At 45.1% G+C, this 23,214-nt stretch overlaps 1 protein-coding gene across 1 annotated transcript; it reads right to left on the reverse strand.

Annotated features, from left to right (window-relative positions):
* Nucleotides 1–7,417: 7,417 nt before the first annotated feature.
* Nucleotides 7,418–22,974, reverse strand: LOC126281885 (prostaglandin reductase 1-like). The gene is made up of 3 exons (XM_049981200.1): nucleotides 22,681–22,974; nucleotides 19,917–20,267; nucleotides 7,418–8,079 (listed from the first exon to the last, which is right to left on the reverse strand). The coding sequence occupies exons 1-3, from the start codon at nucleotides 22,879–22,881 to the stop codon at nucleotides 7,627–7,629; spliced, it is 1,005 nt and encodes a 334-aa protein (XP_049837157.1). The 5' UTR covers nucleotides 22,882–22,974; the 3' UTR covers nucleotides 7,418–7,626.
* Between the last annotated feature and the right edge of the window lie 240 nt (nucleotides 22,975–23,214).

A 23,214-nucleotide genomic window follows, 5' to 3' on the forward strand; every position in this document is an offset into this window, starting at 1 on the left:
TTATAAGTCTGTGTCTGGTAGTTGTGAGTTTTGTATTGGTCTGTAGCCTGAGTGTTTCGATGTTTTTTGATTCAGGGACTGCGTGCCTGTCTGTTCCTTGTTCCTTTTTCCCGGGGTGAAGAGAGCCTCCCGAGACAAATTTGACTGGTTTGATGTGCCGTTCACATTTACGTGTGTCTTAGGGTTTTCCATGTGATGATGATTCTGGTTTGTGTTCATCCTGTGTATGTGTGGTGTGATGTACTTCGGCTGGGAGAAATTGTGAGGGAGTATGTCGGTTTTGTTTGTACATTTTCTTGCGCACAATATATGTAAGCTCATCTTCCAACTCATCAATATTGTGCATTAATGTTATTTGGAAGTTTATCCAGTGGTGTAATTGTCTTTTAATTTGCTTTGCCACCTCGTAGTGGATGGAATCACAGATTGTCATGTCTTCTATATATTCTATCGTATTAATGCCGCTATCCTGTAACGTCGTTGAGTGTGTTAGGGGCGGGATGGGTTCATTATCGACGTAATTCTCCGGCAGAAGATTCATTTGTCTTCTCCAGGAAATTGCTCTTTGGTGGCTTCTCTGTACTGTTGACGGTGATTTGTATTCATGTGTTTTGGGTGATTGGCTTTGGGCGTTCGCGTTTCTTGCGTGTGTGCTGATTTTAGCTGCCATAGTCTGGGAGATGAAGAAGCTTGCACAGGATAGAGTAGCACGGAGAGTTGCATCAAAACAGTCTCAGGACTGAAGACCACAACAACAACAGTCTATACTGTCCGGGAGCCGGTCACGCAGCTGTTTATAGGTCTGACAATCACCTCCTTTTGTTTTATTGCAGACGCGGCCTCTGTATTTGCAGGGGATACAGACGCAAACCGCAGACCTGCACTCACTGCGCTCGTGTCCTTGGTTGCCGCCCTTGGCACACGTGACGTCGGCTTTTCTGCAGGTTTCAGTCGTATGTCCTAGGTCGCTACACTTAAAAGACTTGTTTACTACTGTATAGTCTTTCACAGAAAGTGATTCGAAGTCTATGTGGACTCTCTGTCTTCTTGTAAGGACTCTGTACAGGTGTGGGCTGACCTCCAGTACCTGGTGACTGAAACCCTTTCCCCTAGGCCCTGTTTCGAATCTTATTTTGACCTCTCTGTCGAAGTCTTCTTTCGTGGTGTCACCGCTTAGATTCTGCTCGTAAAGGCTTTCTAGAAACTCTTCGTCGGTAAGTGTATCTGGCACGTGATATACTGCCACGAGTGGCTAGTGTTTTCGCGGTCCTTCACAGACAATGGTGTGCAGGTCTTTAGTCTTTTCTATTATTGTTCTACAGCCCTCCCGTGTTTCCGTTTCTACTATAACTGCAGTATGTGTGGTTCTGATTGATTTTATATGTATATTCTCTTTCCTGGGATTTATATTCTTGGTGATGGCCTGTCGGACAGCTTTGGCATCTCGATTTTCTGTCGATTTGATATAGAAGGTTGTGGCCTGTTTTGTTTTAGCCTGTTCTATTCTTCGAGCCTCTTTGGTTTTGGGCTCTATAGTTAAGGCGGCAGCATATGTCAGTGTCTGTGCTTGTGTCTGTGCTTGTTGTGTGGCTTTATTAGTTAGTTCTCTTATTTGTTGCTGCAAGTCTTGGTTCGCTACTCAATTCCCTATTTTCGTTCTCTAATTTCTCAGCCTTCTCTTACCAAGTTTGTATTTGCAAGTCTTTGACTGGATTCGACGCTCTCTGTAGTTCTAATCTTAGTCGCCTATTTTCATCGTTTAGGCAGGACAGTTTAGCTTCAAGGCTAGTTATTTCGAAAGCCAAGGGAAACACTTTGTCTCCAATGACGGTTAACAGGGCAGATGAAACATGCTTAGCCTTACGTGAAACATTTCCTTAAATGAAATTTTCGAAATACCCTCTCGGTTACAATATGAAATACTCCCCTAAACAAAATGTAGAAAATGCCCGCCGTTTACAAGGACAACTCCCCGTCGCGTTAAATCCCTGACGCGCTGTTGTACTCCTGGAGACTCACGCTGTCAACAGACATTTTCTGTCAGTGATTGGGCCGGCATTGTTGCTGACTGTGAGGGCCTCATGTTATTCCACTCAGACTCAACGAAAAAACTTGCCATATTTTTATAGAGAATATTCTATCTGTTCTGCTAGAACATAGGTCCATGACTTTACAACTGCGAGAAAACACGTACTTCATGCCGCACAGAGCTGCTCCACTTCTCATTGTCACTGTTAATGTTCGCAAGATTCTAAATAACGGATTCCGTGACAGACGGACAGCCAGAGCAGGAACAAATATTTGGCCTCCACGCTCTCCGGACCTAAACCAACTACACCTTTCTTTGTAGAGACATTTGAAAGCTCATGTGTACGGAACCGTGGTACAAAATGCAATGTCTTCGCGACCATATTGTGTAAGGCTGTAAGACAGTGAACAATTCTCCTGGGGTAAGCAATCCTCCAGAGACATCTGCGTTTCAGAGATTTAACACGAACTACACTCCTGGAAATTGAAATAAGAACACCGTGAATTCATTGTCCCAGGAAGGGGAAACTTTATTGACACATTCCTGGGGTCAGATACATCACATGATCACACTGACAGAACCACAGGCACATAGACACAGGCAACAGAGCATGCACAATGTCGGCACTAGTACAGTGTATATCCACCTTTCGCAGCAATGCAGGCTGCTATTCTCCCATGGAGACGATCGTAGAGATGCTGGATGTAGTCCTGTGGAACGGCTTGCCATGCCATTTCCACCTGGCGCCTCAGTTGGACCAGCGTTCGTGCTGGACGTGCAGACCGCGTAAGACGACGCTTCATCCAGTCCCAAACATGCTCAATGGGGGACAGATCCGGAGATCTTGCTGGCCAGGGTAGTTGACTTACACCTTCTAGAGCACGTTGGTTGACACGGGATACATGCGGACGTGCATTGCTCTGTTGGAACAGCAAGTTCCCTTGCCGGTCTAGGAATGGTAGAACGATGGGTTCGATGACGGTTTGGATGTACCGTGCACTATTCAGTGTCCCCTCGACCATCACCAGAGGTGTACGGCCAGTGTAGGAGATCGCTCCCCACACCATGATGCCGGGTGTTGGCCCTGTGTGCCTCGGTCGTATGCAGTCCTGATTGTATCGCTCACCTGCACGGCGCCAAACACGCATACGACCATCATTGGCACCAAGGCAGAAGCGACTCTCATCGCTGAAGACGACACGTCTCCATTCGTCCCTCCATTCACGCCTGTCGCGACACCACTGGATGCTGGCTGCACGATGTTGGGGCGTGAGCGGAAGACGGCCTAACGGTGTACGGGACCGTAGCCCAGCTTCATGGAGACGGTTGCGAATGGTCCTCGCCGATACCCCAGGAGCAACAGTGTCCCTAATTTGCTGGGAAGTGGCGGTGCGGTCCCCTACGGCACTGCGTAGGATCCTACGGTCTTGGCGTGCATCCGTGCGTCGCTGCGGTCCTGTCCCAGGTCGACGGGCACGTGCACCTTCCGCCGACCACTGGCGACAACATCGATGTACTGTGGAGACCTCACGTCCCACGTGTTGAGCTATTCGGCGGTACGTCCACCCGGCCTCCCGCATGCCCACTATACGCCCTCGCTCAAAGTCCGTCAACTGCACATACGGTTCACGTCCACGTTGTCGCGGCATGCTACCAGTGTTAAAGACTGCGATGGAGCTCCGTATGCCACGGCAAACTGGCTGACACTGACGGCGACGGTGCACAAATGCTGCGCAGCTAGCGCCATTCGACGGCCAACACCGCGGTTCCTGGTGTGTCCGCTGTGCCGTGCGTGTGATCATTGCTTGTACAGCTCTCTCGCAGTGTCCGGAGCAAGTATGGTGGGTCTGACACACCGGTGTCAATGTGTTCTTTTTTCCATTTCCAGGAGTGTATATGGAAGGACATTCTAAACATTTCATTTAGAAAACTGTTGCATACAGTAACCAAGAGAGTACGCTGGACATTTCATGTAAGAAAACGTTTCGTGTAACTCTGGTAGGTTCTGTTGCTGTTATTCTCCATAATTTACGAGATTATGAATAGGGAAGTAAAAATAAGCACAAATATGAAGCGTTTCCAGACCCATTTTCACACGACATATTTTCTTCCTCTACGTGTGAGGAATACCTTTTTGTTATACTCTGTATAAGAGGAGAACTAATGGAAGACAGGAAGATCACATTATAAAAAATGAAGCAACAACGTGCATATCATAATGCATGCGAAAGGCTAGTTGACTCCTCTATAAAGGATAAGTTATCAAAATGCTGATGGTGGCGATGAATCAGTCGTAAAACTTAAAAAAAAAAAGAATATTCAGAGGGGTTTTCCGCCAGGCAGATATTTCATATTTAAGCGATTAAGTTGCATGTACATGGAAAAATGAATGGCTCGAATCAGATTCAGTAACTTTCTTTAAAGAATGCGTAAATTGTAGCAGTGGGTATCCAGCGACGTAATATATATGTGAAATTAAGAAACTGAATTATAACAGTAGCAATAGTTTACTAAGGTTTCATTTAAGCCAGTTACTATATTTTAATTCAAAGTGGGAGAGTAACTGAACTTTCTCACAGGTAGTATGCCATAAACAGTCTATTACTACATCTATCATTTATGATATGATTTCCTGAAGCTGGCGATGTTTACAGGCACGTACGACGTTGTTGCGATCTTAAGGCCGAAGACTGGTTTGATGCTGCTTTGCTGCAGGCTAGTCTATTCTGTCCAAGTCTCGTTATCTCTGCGTGCATACCGCAGACTACTTTCGTTGGAAACTCCTTGCTGTATTCAAGCCTTGGTCTTCTTCTACAATTTTCATCGCCCACTCCATAACCAAACTGACAATTCCTTCCTGCCTCAGAAAGTGTCCTATCGTCCGATTTATTATTTTAATGAAATTTTACCACAAATTTGTTTTTCCCAATTTGAGTCAGTACCTTCTCATTTGTTATTCGTTCTAGCTGTCTGATGTTTAACATCCTTCTAAAGCACCACATTTCAAAAGATTCTGGTCTCTTTTCGTCTGAGCCGCTAATAGTCCAAGTTTCCCTTCCGCAAAAGGTTACACACCAGACAAATACCTTCACAAAGTACTTACTATTGTTTAAATTTATATTCGATGTCAACAAATTCCTCTTTTACAGAAATGCTTTTCTTGTTATTGCAAGTCTACATTTTGCATCTTCCCTACTTCGGCCACATTGGTTATTTTGTTGCCCAGATCGAAATACTCCACTACTACTTTTAATGCCTCGTTTCCTAATCTAATTCCACTCAGCATCGCCTGATTTAACTCGACTATATTTTATTATCCGTGTTTTACTTTTGTCGATGTTTATCTTACGAGCTGTTTTCAAGACACTGTCCATTTCCCTAAAATGTTCTTCCAAGTCTTTTGATGACTCTGGCAGAACAACAATGTCATCAGCAAACCGCAAAGTTCTTATTTCTTCTTTCTGAACTTTAATTCCCTTTCCAAATTTCTCCTTGGTTCACAGCATGCTCAATGTACCAGTTTATCTTTATATCAGTAAACAATTCATGTCAGTTTTTTTGCAAACATAAGTTATTAAAATGACCTTCGGTGGTACTCGCACCTTTCAGCATCTGGCTTCTTTGGAATTCGAATTATTACATTCTTCGTGGAGTCCGAGGATAGTTGAACTGCCTCAAGCATTTTGCACACCAGATGGAATAATTTTGTAATGACTGACTCTCCTAAGGATCTCAAAAGTCCCGAGAGAAAGTTTTTTACTCCAGGGGCCTCATTTCCATTTACGACTTTCAGAGCTGTGACAAAGACTTCTCGCAGATTCATTTCTCCCATATTATCTTTACCTGTTTCCTCTCGTATTTCTATAATCCGGCCTTCAACTTCGTTTGTCTCGTACAGGCCCACTACATATTCCTTCCACCTTTTCAACTTTCCCTTTTTCTCATAGAACTGGCTTGACGTACGAGTTTTTGATATTGAAACATCTACTACACTTTTCTGCAAAGTACCCTTCCATTTTCCTATAGGTGGCATCTATCTGTCCCCTTGTTAAGTTGCATTTGCCCTCTAGCCATTCCTACTCAACCATTTTACACTTTCAGTCAATCTCATTTCTAGACATCTGTATTCCCTTTTCCTTTCTTCATTTGCTGCACTTTTATGTTTTTTCGCCTTGCACGTATCGTAACTGCTGTAAATTTACGCTGGTTACTACTTCGCCTTTGTTTCTCTATCGAGCTCTGTTTAACAGTACACATTAACAGTGGGCTGAGCTAATTATAAGTATGTTGCAAATTATCTGTAATTCCTTTCAAGGAATGTATTGCATATTTTTAACCATGCTCCATTGTATTTGTGACTGGGTGTTAATAGAAGAATAAAGTATTGTAAATATAAAGTATTTTGTTTTTTCTTGGTCATATTTACTGTAGTTGTAACACTTGCATACATAGTTCATGTTACCATAATCTGACGTAAGCGCATACAGTATTCTTATTTCCATGATCTGGTTAGCGACAAGTGAGTCCTCCATGAATGTAGTGTTCTAACTATACGAAAGATTTCTTCCATTACCAAGTCATCATGGGACTCAGCTATTTCACAATTATGTTAACCTAGACAGTTTTCTATCCTGTCATTAACGTGTACAAAAATATTGGAAAACGTATACCTAATCTGGTACACGCTGAAGGAGTACGACGTCCACGATAGCTCGAAAAATCGCTAGAGTTAGATTAGAGTTCACCCTGCAGTACTTGCTCAGTTCACAGAAGAAGGAATTGCCTAGCTCCAAAGGCGCTGTTATTGAGAGATTTTGAAGTAACTCTACACGAAACGAACTCACTAAGCAGATACCTGAACGTTTTCCGTAGTTTCACGCTTCCTTTTTCTTTCTTTTGCTACCGCCTTTATCCCACATTGTGCGCAGGGTCGGCAGGGTTAAGTATGGAATTGGCATGGTTAATTTAATGGGTGGCGGGACGCCCTTTCTGCCACCACCTCATACCCCTCGGGACAGAAGTAGTGTACCCCAGCTGTCTGTGTCTAGTGTAAATCGGAAAAGAGTGTGAATATGTTTCAAATGTCTGCGAATCGTGTAACTGAGGCGGGACGTGGGGACCAGCCCGGTATTCACCTACGAGGATGTGGAAAACCGCCTAAAACCACAGCCAGGCTGGCTGGCACACCGGCCATCATCGTCAGTCTGCCGGGCGGATTCGATCCGTGTCGGCGGCCCCTACCCGAGTCCAGGCAGATTTACCGTAGTTTCACGTTCACTTGTGATAATTGGTGTTTTGCACTCATCGTTAGGCTGTTTTCCCGAAAAGTACATATTGGAGCAAATAATCTGACTGTAGAGCTAAATAATGGACACAAAAGAGAAAAGCGTTTCTGTAACATTAATATTTATTTGTTTATGTGAACTGGAGTCATGGTATAAAATCTAGTTGAGAATCTAAAACGGCAGAAAGAAATCGCAGAAGAGTGTTATGTCCCAGTGAAGAACCTACTGTCTCTTGTAGTTCACTCCACAGGATGCAGCGACAAATTGTCTGTGCTTCTGCTAATGCACCAAAGTCCGGTACGTATAAGCCCATCACACTTTGACAACAGCTTTGCCCAGATTCTCGCCTTGCAGCATACCGACAAACGCCTTAGGAGTGTTCTGGAAGCCGTCGGTGACAGTCTCGTGGTACTTGATCTTCCCCTCCCTGATCCACTGCGCGAGCTGCGAGATGCCCTCATCCCAGCGGTCGTGCCACCGGCTGTACATGAATCCCTCCAAGCGGAGCTGCCTGAAGACGGCCGCGTGCTGGATGATGGTCGCCTTCGGGAGATCGGTTGAGTTGTAGCCAGTGATGGCGCCGCAGATGGAGACGCGGCCCCACATGCGCATGCTGTTGATGACGGCGCTGCTCAGCTCGCCGCCCACGTTGTCGAAGTAGAGGTCGACGCCGTCGGGCGCCACGCGCTTCAGGGCCTCTTTGGCGTCAGTCGTCTTGTAGTTGAACGCGTGGTGGAAGCCCAGCTCCTCTTTCAGCCACTTCACCTGCAAAAGAGAGGCCATTCACACTGAAGCGCCGAAGAAACTGGTACACGCATGTGTATTCGAATACAGGGATATGTAAACAGGCAGAATACGGCGGTGCTGTCGGCAACGCCTACGTAGGACAACAAGTTTCTGGTGCAATTGTTAGATCGGTTACTGCAGCTACAATGGCAGGTTATCAAGATTTAGGTGAGTTTGAGCGGGATGTTATCGAAACATCATCGATATGGGCTTTCGGAGTGAAGTCCTACTCGTGTACTGTTGATGGCTGCCAAACGCAAAGCTTTACGCCTCGCCTGGGTCGGTCAACACTGAATTTGGACTGCTGATGACTGGAAACATGTTGCCTGCTCGGACGAGTCTCGTTTCCAATTGTATCGAGCAGATGGACGTGTACGGGTATGGGGACAACGTCATAGATCCATGGACCCTGCATGTCAGCAGGGGACTGTTCAAGTTGGTGGAGGCTCTGTAATGGTGTGGGGCGTGTGCAGTTGGAGTGATTTGGGACCCCTGGTACGTCTAGATACGACTCTGACAGGAGACGCGTACCTAAGCATCCTGTTTGATCACCTGCATCCATTCATGTCCATTGCGCATTCTGACGGACTTGGCAATTCTAGCAGGACAAGGCGACACCCGACTCGTCCATAATTGCTACAGAGTGGCCCCAGAGTGGCTCTTCTGAGTTGAAACAATTTCGCTGGCCATCAACCGCCCCAAGCATGAATATTATTGAGCATATCTGGGATACTTTGCAACATGCTGTTCAGAAGAGATCTCCGCTCCTTCGTACTCTTACGGATTAGTGGACAGCCTGCAGGATTCGTGGTGTCAGTTCCCTTCAGCACAACTTCAGAGATTAGTCGAGTCTATGCCACGTCGTGTTGTGGCACTTCTGCGTGCTCGCGGTGAGCCTACACGATATTAGCCACATGTACCAGTTTCTTTGATTCTTCATTGTATTTTAGTGCACAAAGAAATTTTAACTTTGTATAAATAATTAAGTATGATTACCGTAATTACATCCTGTCATCCAGATTCGGTTGTTCTCTCGTTTTTCCAGCTCATTTCGAACATAAATGACTAGCTTTCCTACCAGTAAATTACACTACTGGCCACTAAATTTGCTACACTACGAAGATGAAGTGCTACAGACGCGAAATTTAACCAGCAGGAAGAAGATGCTGTGATATGCAAATGATTAGCTTTTCGGAGTATTCACACAAGGTGGCAACACCTACAACGTGCTGACATGAGGACAGTTTCCAATGGATTTCTCATACACAAACAGCAATTGACCGGCGTTGCTTGGTGAAACGTTGTTGTGATGCCTTGTGTAAGGAGGAAAAATGCGTGCTACCACGTTTCCGACTTTAATAAAGGTCGGATTGCAGCCTATCGCGATTGCGGTTATCGTATCGCGATATTGCTGCTCGCGTCGGTCGAGATCCAATGACTGATAGCAGAATATGGAATCGGTGGGTTCAGGAGGGTAATACGGAACGCCGTGCTGGATCCCGTATCACTAGCAGTCGAGATGACAGGCATCTTATCCGCATGGCTGTAACGGATCGTGCAGCCACGTCTCGATCTCTGACTCAACAAATGGGGACGTTTGCAAGACAACAACCATCTGGACGAACAGTTCGACGACGTTTGCAGCAGTATGGACTATCAGCTCGGAGATCATGGCTGCGGTTACCCCTGACGCTGCATCACAGACAGGAGCGCCTGCGATGGTGTACTTAACGACGAACCTGGGTGGACTAATGGCAAAACGTCATTTTTTCGGAAGAATCCAGGTTCTGTTTACAGCATCACGATGGTCCCATCCGTGTTTGGCGACATCGCGGTGAACGCACATTGGAAGCGTGTGTTCGTCATCGCCATATTGGCGTATCACCTGGTGTGATGGTATGGGGTGTCATTGTTTACACGTCTCGGTCACCTCTTGTTCGCATTGACGGCACTTTGAACAGTGGACGTTACATTTCAGATGTGTTGCGACCCGTGGTTCTAACCTTCATTCGATCTTTGCGAATCCCTACATTTCAGCAGGACAATGTACGACCGTATGTTGCAGGTCATATACGGGCCCTCCTGGATGCAGAACATGTTCGACTGCTGCCCTGGCCAGCACATTATCCAGATCTCTCACCAATTGAAAAGTCTGGTCTATGGTGGCCGAGCAACTGGTTCGTCACAATACGCCAGTCACTACGCTAGATGAACCGTGGTATCGTGTTGAAGCTGCATGGGCAGCTGTACCTGTACACGTCATCCAAGCTCTGTTTGACTCAATGCCCAGGCGTATCAAGGCCGTTATGACGGCCAGAGGTCGTTGTTCTGGGTACTGATTTCTCAGGATCTATGCACCCAAATTGCGTGAAAATGTAATCACATGTCAGTTCTAGTGTAATATATTTGTCCAATAAATACCCGTTTATCAACTGCATTTCTTCTTGGTGTAGCAATTTTAATGGCCACCAGTGTATGACCAACACTTTTCCTTTGCGGTGCCTGTTGTTGAAACTTTTAATATAAATCACATTTACATGCTGTATGTTTACTACACTACTGGCGACCCTACCGCATCTTCGCACGCGGAGTATTATATATCTGCGGCCGGACGACTTCTATGGCGTAACGGTAATTTAATAAATTATACGCACAAACTCACCTCGTTGATCTGTTTATGAGTGAATAGTGTATCATAATCCCTGCAGTAATTCCAATGTTCAGCCTTCTCATACCGAGAGAAAAAGGCGCGGATGGGTGATGCGGGGGGAGGGGGAGGGGGGGGGGGGGGCGGACGATGATGACGACGACTGTAATTAAAGAATTAGACTGTAAACAGCCGTAAAAGACAGTCGATGACAAAAAGAGTTATTGAATGCAAGCATGGAAAATGATAAGCTTTATGCATATTAGTTGATAGTTACACGTAAACCGAGACATGGCAGCTCGGTCTCAGATTTCGAATTCACTCTAATGGCGACTTTGTCAGGATGTGTGTATGTGTACTGAGGTGACATAATTTCTGCTCGTGTCGGACCTCTCTTTTCCCGGCGTATTGCAGCAACCCGACATGGCGTGGACTCAACAAGTCGTTGGAAGACCCCTGCAGAAATAGTGAGCCATGCTGCCTCTATAGCTGTCCATAATTGCAAAAGTGCCACCGGTCCAGAATTTTGTGCACGGGTGACCTCTCGATTATGCCACACAAATGTTGGATGCGATTTATGTCAGGCGATCTGGGTGGCCAGACCGTTCACCGAAGTGTCCAGAAAGATTTTCAAACCAATCGCGAACAGTTGTTGTCCAGTGATATGGCAGATTGTCATCCTGAAATGAATTGCTGCCGGCCCTTTGTGACCGAGCGGTTCTAGGCGCTTCAGTCTGGAACCGCGCGACCGCTACGGTCGCAGGTTCGAATCCTGCCTCGGACGTGGATGTGTGTGATGTCCTTAGGTTAGTTAGGTTTCGGTAGTCCTAAGTTCTAGGGGACTGAGGACCTTCGTTGTTAAGTCCGATAGTGCTCAGAGCCATTTGATCCATTTGAAATGAATTGCTGCAAATGGTTTCCAGGTAGCTGAACAAGGCCGTTTCCAGTCAATGGTCGGTTCAGTTTCACCAGAGGGCCCTGTTCATTTTCTGTAATCACAGTCCATGTCATTGTGGAGCCACCACCACCTTGCATAGTGTCTTGTTGACAACGTGGATTCATGGCTTCGTGAGGTGTGCGCCACTTTCTAACCCTGCCATTAGCTCTTACCAACTAAAATGGGGATTCTTTTGGCCAGAACACGGTTTTCAAGACATATAGCGTTCAACCGACATGGTCTCGATCCCAAGAGAGGCGGGGCAATAGACGTTGTGGTGTAAGCAAAGGCATTCGCGTCGGTCGTCTGCTGCCATAGCCCACTAAAGCCAAATTTCGCCGCATTGTCCTCTCTGATATGTTCATCGTACGTCCCACATTGATTTATGCGGTTATTTCACGCACTGTTACTTGTTTTTAACCTCTGACAAATTGACGCAAACGCCGCTGCTCTCGGTCGTTAAGTAAAGTGCGTTGTCCATCGTGAGAGTTAATGCCTAAAATTTAGCATTCTCGGCACACTCTTGACACAGTGGATCTCGGAACACTAAATTCCGTAATTATGTCCGAAACGGAATGTCTCACGCGTGTAGCAGCACCTACCATTCCGCATTCAAAGTCTTTTAATTCCCGCCATGCGGCTATAATCACGGCGAAACTTTTTCAGATGAATCACACGAGTAAAAATGACAGATCCGCCAACGCACTGCCCTTTTATGCATGGTGTACGATATCCTGGCGCTATCTCTGTATGTGCATATTGCTATCCCATGTCTTCTGTCATCTCAGCGTAAACAGTGGTCAGTGCCAAAGCATGGTTGCCAAGCGAACTTCGTACCAGAAGAATGTGTTTCAGGGAGGATTTATAAGGATCCGAGGATGATATGGATAACAATGGCTCAGCTAAGTATCCTGAAGATGTTCTTGAACGCCAGTCCACTTCAAGAGTTGTGCTGATCATGTAAATCTGAATAATTATTTAAGCAAGTAAACAGTGTAAAGTTGTGTCTCTTACCATAGTATACGGGAATTAACGTCTAAGGGTGATGGTAGAAATATTTATGGCCATCTTTAACATTATTTACATTTTGTAGTAATGTGCTTGGTAAAATTAATTTAAATCGTGCTGAATCGCAGATTAAACTTTGCAGTTGTTGTACTTTATTATTGCAAAAAATATTAATGCATATCGTTGCACCAACACTGAAAGAGTCTGAACCTTTTAAATTTGTGTTATTGAACGGGTTCGCACAAAGCTTCGATAATTTACTCAGCAAGTAAACAGTGGTAACTCAATGCTAACTCACGTCAAGTGCACTCGATTTGCAATTAAAGAATATTAAGTACGCATTGAAAAATTTTTAAGAGCAAAACTTTTGTTAGAAATTACTAATTTAAAAGGACATCAGTGCTTTATTTAAAAACAATGACTTATCTGACTAAAGAAATGTCATTGGATGTACTTGAAATGCCTTATTTGTGAGATTTTATTCAACTCTTAGCGCTCAATTTTTCAAGACAACCACCTTGTCTCTTTCCATTGTTTACAACTGAAGTCTTCAGTTCATCATAGTTCAACCATTTTGAATGAAATATGTATAAATTATATACACCAATCTTACTCGTGAGTCGCTGAGTCTATTGTTAGTCAAAACCGTATCAAAAACCAAAAACCCCTGTCCCGAGACCAGACTCTACATAAAGAGAGGAGGGGGGAAGGGGGGGGAGCGGTGACGATGACGAATATGACCTTATAATACATACTGACAGTTTTTGTTGTTCTTTACATTATTATTGTAATTCTGCAATTTCTTTCTTAAGTGACTTATTACCCTATTTATATTTCTCTTTTGTGTTGTGGATACGGTCAGCTACAACTTTGTGTAATAGTAGGATTAATCATTTTGTTTCTCATTCGTCTGAGGAAATTTAGTTTAGATGAGAGTAGTTCAATAAATACTTTCCCCTGCAATTTTCATGACATGTTCGTGGGAAGCGCAAACTTACCACCCTTGCAATGATAAGTTTGTTCTAGCGGTGTTCGAACGACTGTTAGCGTAACAGGGATCTCGACAGCAACACTACAGAATGAAACAGTTATACGTGACTCAAGGCAATGCTTCAATAGACATTAATACTATTAATCATTAGTCCCCGTATTAGTAGTTATTCTTCCTAAACATTATCTGCACAAAATAGTGGAGTAGCTTGGAATACGTTGATACCTTACACGATTTTATAACTAATGAAATGCAATTTGTTTCTTCTCCAAAATTGAGTAAACATAAGTTGCAGAAAATCACTCAGTAGTTAGTCTAACCTTTTTTGGATTTTTCTTTCTTTCTGGCTTTCACTAGCAAGAGGCATAATAACTCAATGAGCTGCAACAAGAACGTTTCTTGCTATCTGCATATTAAACTGAATGAAATTCATATGATTGAAGGGTAATAGAGGACTCAAGTTTAGCTCTCGTGAAATTTGATCAACGGTTTCCCCCCAGATAGAAAACATCTTGTCATCATTAAAATATTTAAGGAAATTGCACGAGCTAAGAATATAGGAAAAAGATGAATATCGAGCTGGAAAGAAGGATGTACAAGCGTAACGAATGCGTACAGGGATAATTACAATCATTATTTTTGCTTTAGTAGATGTATAATTAAGTCTTCTGAAGCGTGATATGCTATTCCGTTCTCTATTATAATGTGTGAATTGAAGTGGAGCAGAAAGGATTTTGCTCTCAAGGCAAAGGGTATTTCTGATATTTTATTCACACTAGAGCATTAAGGTCAAGGAGAGATATGAAAGACAGTGGACGTTGATAAGACAGCAGAGAAAATAGACCGTATGGAAATCTCTGCGCTTGTGAGCACGCAGCCGGGATAGCTGTGTATATGATGATCAAAGAACAGAATATCACACACATTGCGAACACAGGCATTCGTAACCACTTCCAGGCGCCGTGACGTTCCCTGAGCAAGACCTTGCAGGATAACATCGCTGAAGTCAATAATTGCAAGTGTAGTTGTTTGCACAAGTTTCTTTTTCAGGTAAAGAGAGAAGAACTTTTTATATTTTCGTATGGCAAGGAGATATGCTGATGCCTTTTTGCACATTGCAGTTGTGCTCTCATTTCAGGTTAGATTTTCATCTGTTTTTACTCGTAGACATTTTTCTGAGGTAGAGAAGTTGATATTTTTCCCAATTAGTATCAAAAACGGTAGGGATTCCAGATATTTCCGGTTAATCAGTCTAGAATGACCAACCAGTACCGCTAGGGTTTTGGATGGGTTGAGACTTAACTTTGTATTCGATGCCCATTTTGATAGTTTACCCAAGTTAGTACTGAGGTGCTCAATAGCTGTTTTCGGGTTTATTGGTTTTTCATTTATATCAACTCGAAGTCATCAGCATACACACGGTATTTGCATCAGGGCAAAACTGACGACACATCATTGATATACAATGAAAAGAGTGTAGGACGTAATACCGAAACCGGCGACGCCTGATACTGCCTGCTCCATCGTGGCTTTCTGGTTCCAGGCATGACGCATTGCTGCTGCGACTTCATGAATGAACGAAACCACTAGCTTGAGGGAGACCGTTCTCATATTCACAGTCATCCGACAACGTATTTCCGATTAGTATGTAAAAGAACATTTAGAAACAAAGTTAGGATAAGCTAGCGTTCTCGGGGACAGCATACAGAAAAATATTTTAGAGACTTCAACTGCCCAAGAAATGTTTGATCATCAATCAGTTTCCTGAAAGACACGTTCTTTGTTTCATAGACAAAACTGTCGAAATGACTGAGATAAACGATTCTGATTTATTGAGCAGATGCTTATGCGTGTCCTGTGACATTAATTGCAGTATTAACGAACTCCAGAATGGTCATAATACACATAGCGTTTTCGCGACACATGATACTTGTACCGACTGTGCACTGTCATAGTTCCGTGATGTTTTGAACATTTATATATTAAAAACAGCTATCTTTACAGGATATTTGCTACATGAAATTGGCTCTGCTTGCGAAATACGAGAGGCCGATCAAAATAATTCTCCATCACAAAGCCGTTACAACTACCGAAAACATTTAACAAACTTAAGATGAAAGCAAGTTACACTTGATATCAGAATAGTGTGATCAGGGAATCAGACACCAGATGATTAATGCAGAAAAAAAATCTGTGTTTCTGTGTCACTATCTGCGTTTCATTCCGTATCATATTTCTGTTTTATAGATCATTGTAACAAAGCCAGCAATGAAAATAAACAATAGTTCTGTGTATATATTTGACACGAGAGCCTTACAATTAGCTGCCTGTAAGGCTTTTGAAGCACCAATAGTCGAGCACGCGGTAGCTGGCTAGCAGCTCTGTGGCGAAAAACGATTTGCAAACTTCAAGTTAGACTATGAACAAAGTGAATATGAAAGAGAATTTGAGTGGCGCGCAGTTTATAGCCAGCATATGTTATACTTATACCCTGACTTGCTGTTAAAATCTCTCATTCGAAAATATGGAGTGAAGATACTGTATGGAATTCATCAGCATCCATTCATCAAACTAGATATCATGTACATGTTCACTGACGAGAGGTGACTATGAACGCATCCCGAGTTTCACTCTCTTTCCTGTTTTTCATCTACGTCTTTAATGGTAGTAATACGAGTAAAGTTCGAAGGCTTCACTCTCCCAGCACTCCTCATAGCAGCCAATCACACAATTATGTACATGTGACGCATCACACAAACAGCCTACATAATCTTGCACTGAACACCGCGCGTCAACTTCAATATCGTAGACAATGCACACACACACACACACACACACACACACACACACTGTCTGAAAAGCATCCAGAAAGAGAGAAAGAAACAAATGTAACTTCGTGGGCTGTGAAAGTATGTGATATTATTTAAGCGATTAAAAAATCGACTCAAATTACGAATAACTTGGCAGTATGAGCCCACTTATTAGTATGCTTATGCAACTTTCCTCTTCCTCCTGCCCCTCTCCCCCCTTCAGCCTAGAAGCGAGCACTGTTTCAGTTGGGTAGTGTGTCATAAAATCGTTGCTTCGTTCCCTGCGGTAAGCTCGTCCACCTGGTCCTTGTTATCCTTGATTCTCGCGCTATGGCGGTGTTGACCTTTGAGCTAGTCCCCCAAATATTCTGTCAGGGACAGATCAAGAAATCTTGCTGGTCATGGGCATACCTCAATATCACACTGACGTTCATAGAGACACATACCATGATTGGACGGGCACTGTGCTGTTGAAATATGGCACCACAATACTATAGCATGAGAGGTAGCATATAACGGCGTATGATGCCTTTGACATACCACTGTCCCGCTGTAGTTTCCTCCATCAATACCAGCCATGAACTGTAGTCATACCAGATGGCTCGCCACAACACGAAATCACACACTGCCAGGCCTCTGCATAACATCAGAAGAATGGAACCTCTCCTCCATTAACGCCAATGATGCTCGTCCGGGGTAGGTCAGAACCGCGATTCACTGCTGAAGTGATTGCAATACCATTCAGCACACTACGCTTCGCAGCCGAGTAGCCATTCCAAACGTATCCGTTCGTGTTGCGGTCTTAACGTAAATGCCTAGTCTGGCTGTTGGTAATCTCCAACCAATGGTGCGGGATGATACAGAATGTCGCAGGGAGTCCATTACCTGGTCTCAGATGGTAGGCGAAGATGTGAAGGGGTTATGACGTGGTTGGTGCACAGTGCGGCACTCCTCCGTTATATTGGTCAGATATTGTAAACCAGCATCTTCATAACGAGAATGGCTGAGCTCACGTTTACATTTAGTCCAACATTAAGCCACTGTCACATCCGAAAACCCCACCAACCCGCATATTGCCTAATTCGATCAGCCAGCCATACGGAGATCCGCAAAGAGGCTCCTTTAAGGCTCACAGATCTACATCGACATCTTTCAGGTGCTGATAACGCTATCACATACATGTACTTGACATCTCCATATCCTTCACACGTCATCTGATGATGTTTTGAATACAGTACTGGGCCTGGTAACAACACGAAACATAAGCGTCACGAATGTTCTCAAATGGATGCTTTGCCTGTCAAAGAGGAAAAAAAGCAGCTCTCATCAGTTACATACCCGACAACAGCGTGTACGTGTACAAAGTTACTGTGATATCCATCACGCCTTTTGGGTGCTTCACTTTTTTTGTCAGTCAGTGTATGCTCTACATCTGCATCTAGACACTCCGCAGTCGCCGTCCAGAGTGGCCATGTGGTTCTAGGCGCTACAGTCTAGAGCCGAGCGACCGCTAAGGTCGCAGGTTCGAATCCTGCCTCGGGCATGGATGTGTGTGATATCCTTAGGTTAGTTAGGTTTAATTAGTTCTAAGTTCTAGGCGACTGACGACCTCAGAATTTAAGTCGCAAAGTGCTCAGAGCCATTTGAACCAACCAACTCCGCAATCCGCCATAAGTACCACTGCTAATCATTCCCTTCCCTGTTCCATTTACAAATAGAGCGAGGGTAAAACGACTGTCTACAAGCTTCTGTATAAGCCCCGATTTCTTGTATCTTATCTTCGTGGTTCTTACGCTCAGTGTATGCTGTAAGTAGTAGAATCGTTCAGCAGTCAGCTCCAAATGCCGGTTCTCTAAAATTTCTCGATACTGTTCCTCGAAAACAATGTAACCTTACTTCAGGGATTCCCATTTGAGTTCCTGTAGCATGTCCGCAACACTACCAGTTGAACCTATCAGTAACAAACTAACGGTCCACCTTAAAATTGCTTTGATGTCTTCCTTTAATACGACCTGATATGGATCCCAAACATCCGAGCAGTACTCAAGAGCCGGCCGGTGTGGCCGTGCGGTTCTAGGCGCTTCATCTGGAACCGCGTGACCGCTGCGGTTGCAGGTTCGAATCCTGCCTCGTGCATGGATGTGTGTGATGTCCTTAGGTTAGTTAGGTTTATGTAGTTCTAAGTTCTAGGGGACTGATGACCACAGATGTTAAGTCCCGTATTGCTCAGAGCCATTTGAACCATCTGAGTACTGAAGAATAGGTCGCTCCAGTGTCGTATATGCAGTGTCCTTTGGAGATTAAACGCACTTTCCTTTCATTCATTCATACTTCGTACATCTCCTCACTATACAGGGTGTTACAAAAAGGTACGGCCAAATTTTCAGGAAACATTCGTCACACAAAAATAAAGAAAGGATATTATGTGGACATGTGTCCGAAAACACTTAATTTCCATGTTAGAGCTCATTTTAGTTTCGTCAGTATGTTCTTCCACCTAAGCTCAATGGAGCGCGTTATCATGATTTCATACGGCATACTCTACCTGTACTGCTAGAACATGTGCCTTTACAAATACGACACAAGATGTGGTTCATGCATGATGGAGCTCCTGCACATTTCAGTCGAAGTGATCGTACGCTTCTCAACAACAGATTCGGTGACCGATGGATTGGTAGAGGCGGACCAATTCCATGGCCTCCACGCTCTCCTGACCCTCTCGACTTTCATCTATGGGGGCATTTGAAAGCTCTTGTCTACGCAACCCCGGTACCAAATGTAGAGGCTCTTCGTGCTCGTATTGTGGACGGCTGTGATACAATACGCCATTCTCCAGGGCTGCATCAGCGCATCAGGGTTTCCATGCGACGAAGGGTGGATGCATGTATCCTAGCTAACATTTCCTGTAACAAAGTGTTTGAAGTCACGCTGATACGTTCTGTTGCTGTGTGTTTCCATTTTATGATTAATGTGATTTGAAGACAAGTACTAAAATGAGCTCTAACATGGGAAGTAAGCGTTTCCGGACACATGTCCACATAACATATTTTCTTTCTTTGTGTGTGAGGAATGTTTCCTGAAAGTTTGGCCGTACCTTTTTGGAACACCCTGTATAGGAACTTGAAGAAGTGTCACAGAGGTTCAAATGGTTCAAATGGCTCTGAGCACTATGGGACTCAACTGCTGTGGTCATTAGTCCCCTAGAACTTAGAACTACTTAAACCTAACTAACCTAAGGACATCACACAAATCCATGCCCGAGGCAGGATTCGAACCTGCGACCGTAGCAGTCGCACGGTTCCGGACTGCGCGCCTAGAACCACGAGACCACCGCGGCCGGCGTCACAGAGGTGATGAGACCATTTTGTGATAGCTTCTAACGGGTCTCAAGTGCCTAAATCCAAAATGGAAATAATGACTTACCTTAGCGTCTGATCCAGCGAAGCCGATAACGGTGCACCCCTTGAGACGCGCTATCTGCCCAACTACGGAGCCCACAGCGCCTGCTGCCCCGCTGACCACGGCAACCTCCCCCGGTTTAGGCTTGCAGATCTCCAGGAAGCCGAAGTAGGCGGTGATGCCGGGCATACCCAACACGCCGAGGAACAGGGAGAGCAGCAGCCGCCCCAGGTCCGGCACCAGCATGGGCGGCGACAGCAGGTAGGGCGCGTCCGGCCCCACGTCGGCCACGGTGCGGTCGCGCCAGCCCCAGTAGCCCACCACGTGCTGCCCCACGGGGAAGCCCGCCGCACGGCTCTCCACGATGCGGGCCACCTGTTGGCAGCGATTGACACGATTCTCTGCAAGGCCTGCTGTTTCCCATTCTGCATTCGTAACCTTTGAGTCGAACTGTCGTTTATGGTAAAATGAAGTCTGACTGTACTACAAAGATTTAGTGCACTCTATGTGATGTCTGTTCTCTTCTACCCGGAAGAGCAGACACCATTTCTGATCCAGCAGCCATTACGAATTAATACACAAAGGAATCACAGACCTGGCTGCGAGAAGGCATTAACTCAAATCGATGGCGAAAGTTGAAATTTTGTGCTAGACCGGGACTCGAAAGCGGGTTCCCTGCTTACTGGACGGATGCTTTGACCTTTACACCCTCCGGTCCCGTTTGTCAGCGCAACTGCACTGACTACCCTAACACGCCTACCGTCAGATCCAAATTCTCAACTTCTCCACGCACTACAAATGTAGCTTAGTAAGCTGGTGACCCAGTTTCGAATCCCAGCCCATCACAAATATTCAGATTCCTCCATTGATGTCAATCAATGTTGTGGTCGAAGCCAAGATCTGCAATTGCTTTGTGTATTAATACATAATGAAATTACAGTTAAATGGACACCCTAGCTGCAAACAGGCGTTGATGTACTTCATTAGAGACATGTTGAAAATGTGTGCCTCGACCGGGACTCGAACCCGGGATCTCCTGCTTACATGGCAGACGCTCTATCCATCTTTTTTTTCGATTTTGTTCGTTGCATCTGCTCTAGGCGGACGTCGGAAGACATCCGTTTAAGTTCGTTGTTGATCGATTAACTCAGTTTTTTTTTATTACAGAGGGTGGCTTACCCTCTGACCGAACACGCTGAGCTACCGTGCCGGCATCCATCTGAGCCACCGAGGGCACAGAGGATAGCGCGACTGCAGGGGCTTATCCCTTGCACGCTCCACGTGAGACCCACATTCCCAACATTTCCACACCACTGCATTCGTAGTGCGCCTAAGAGATGTTTGCCCATCATACGCATTACTCGTGGCAGATTAATCTACCAAGTCCCGTACGAGTTCGGGCATAGTGTGTGGGTTCGCACAAGAAGGTCAATGACCGGGTAGCCATATTTTAACTATACATGACGATAGTATCTGTTCCCGAAAGAACAGTTACCGTAGATGACCACGCAGCTTTGCTAGAAATGAAATGATAATTAAATGGACACACTAGCTGCGAACAGGCGTTGATGTACTTCATTAGGTACATGTAGATTAATGTGCCACGAGTAATGAGTATGATGGGCAAACATCTCTTAGGCGCACTACGAATGTAGTGGTGTGGACATGTTGGGAATGTGGGTCTCACGTGGAGCGTGCAAGGGGTAAGTCACTGCAATCGCACTATCCTCAGTGCCATCGGTGGCTCAGATGGATAGAGCGTCTGCCATGTAAACAGGAGATCCCGGGTTCGAGTCCCGCCCGGAACACACATTTTCAACATGTCCCTAATGAAGTACATAAACGTCTGTTTGCAGCTAGGGTGTCCTTTTAATTATCATTTCATTTCTACCAAAGCTGCATGGTCATCTACGGTAACTGTTCTTCCGGAAACAGATACTATCGTCATGTATAGTTAATACATAATGGCTGTTGGATCAAAAATTGAACCTGTCCTTTCAGACATCTCCGGAAGAAATTAAGGCGATATGGCCAACGACCTCTTCAGTGCAGATGCACAGCTTACGGGAATCGGTGAAATGCCACGAGGAGTGAGGATAATTGGGAAGGGACACTGTATTTGTAGTGTGTGGGTAAGCTGAGAGTTTGGGTGTGACGGGAGGCATGCTAGGGTAGTCTGTGCAGCTGCAGTGAGCACTGTGCCCACATGGCTCAGTGGTCGGAGCGTCTGCCTAGTAAGCTGAAGGCCCGGGTTCGAATCACTGTCCGGCACAAATTTTCAACATTGCGCATTGATTTCAATAAATTGCCCCTTCGCAGCCAAAGTCTGTATTTAGTGGTCCATTGTTGTTGTGGACCTCAGTCGGAAGTATGATTTGATGCAGCTGTCCATGAGAGTCTACCCTGCACGTATCTCTTCATGTCAGCACAACTACTGCAACCTACGTGCTACATCCATTTGAACCTGCTACAATTATCCCCCACGCCCCCCTCTTACACACACAAGCACACGTTATGTGACGTTTGCCACAGTTCAGATCACGTTTTATCATAGAGTACGTGAAGGCTCACGCTGCCGTTATTTAGTGAGCAGGAAAGATCAGTAGGCCACCCCACCCGAAAAGTAACAGGTGGCCAGAAAGCGTGATAATGACGCAGTGTTGCGTGTGTGTGTGTGTACTTGCATACAGCGTTCTTGTAATGATGTGTCAGAGACATTGCAGTCTCTGACAATCAGTGCGTATTATTTTCAATGGGTGAGCAGTAAAGCGTACCACAGAAACTTTACCTGGGATCCAATCATGGTGCTGCCGACTTGGTGCTTGTCTTTAAGCGCCCTCTGGTACGGATCGACGCTGATGTAGACGGCCTCAACGAGAATCTGTCCATCGCGGAGGGGCGGCAGCTCTTCCTCCTGGATGCGGAAGTCCTCTATCCGGGGCTCCCCCTGGAATACGCGGGCGATCACGATCTTCCGCGCCTTCACCATGGCTGCCCGTGATGCACTGCAGGACCCCCCGCACGCAGTCGCTTATAAGCTGCTGCGGCCCCCTGTCCTTGTGTAACTGTTGTAGCTATCTGTGTTTCGTCCCAGGCACTAAGGTCGTGGCTGCCGCGCAGCTGAGTCACTGTTACTCTGTGACAAGACTGCGAGTTTCAGCACCGTCACGCATCTGCACGTCCAGTCGAATAATTGTTTTCGTGATAACCTTATTGCACAACCTAATGGATAAACTTTACCACTTGGAAATGTAGGTAAAATTTTTGTGACAAATGCAAACTGGACTGTCATTGAAAGACATTGGACAGGTTCCACCATGGC

This window comes from Schistocerca gregaria, chromosome 7 (assembly GCF_023897955.1).
Source record: "Schistocerca gregaria isolate iqSchGreg1 chromosome 7, iqSchGreg1.2, whole genome shotgun sequence".
In the NCBI taxonomy this organism is placed as follows: Eukaryota; Metazoa; Arthropoda; class Insecta; order Orthoptera; family Acrididae; genus Schistocerca; species Schistocerca gregaria.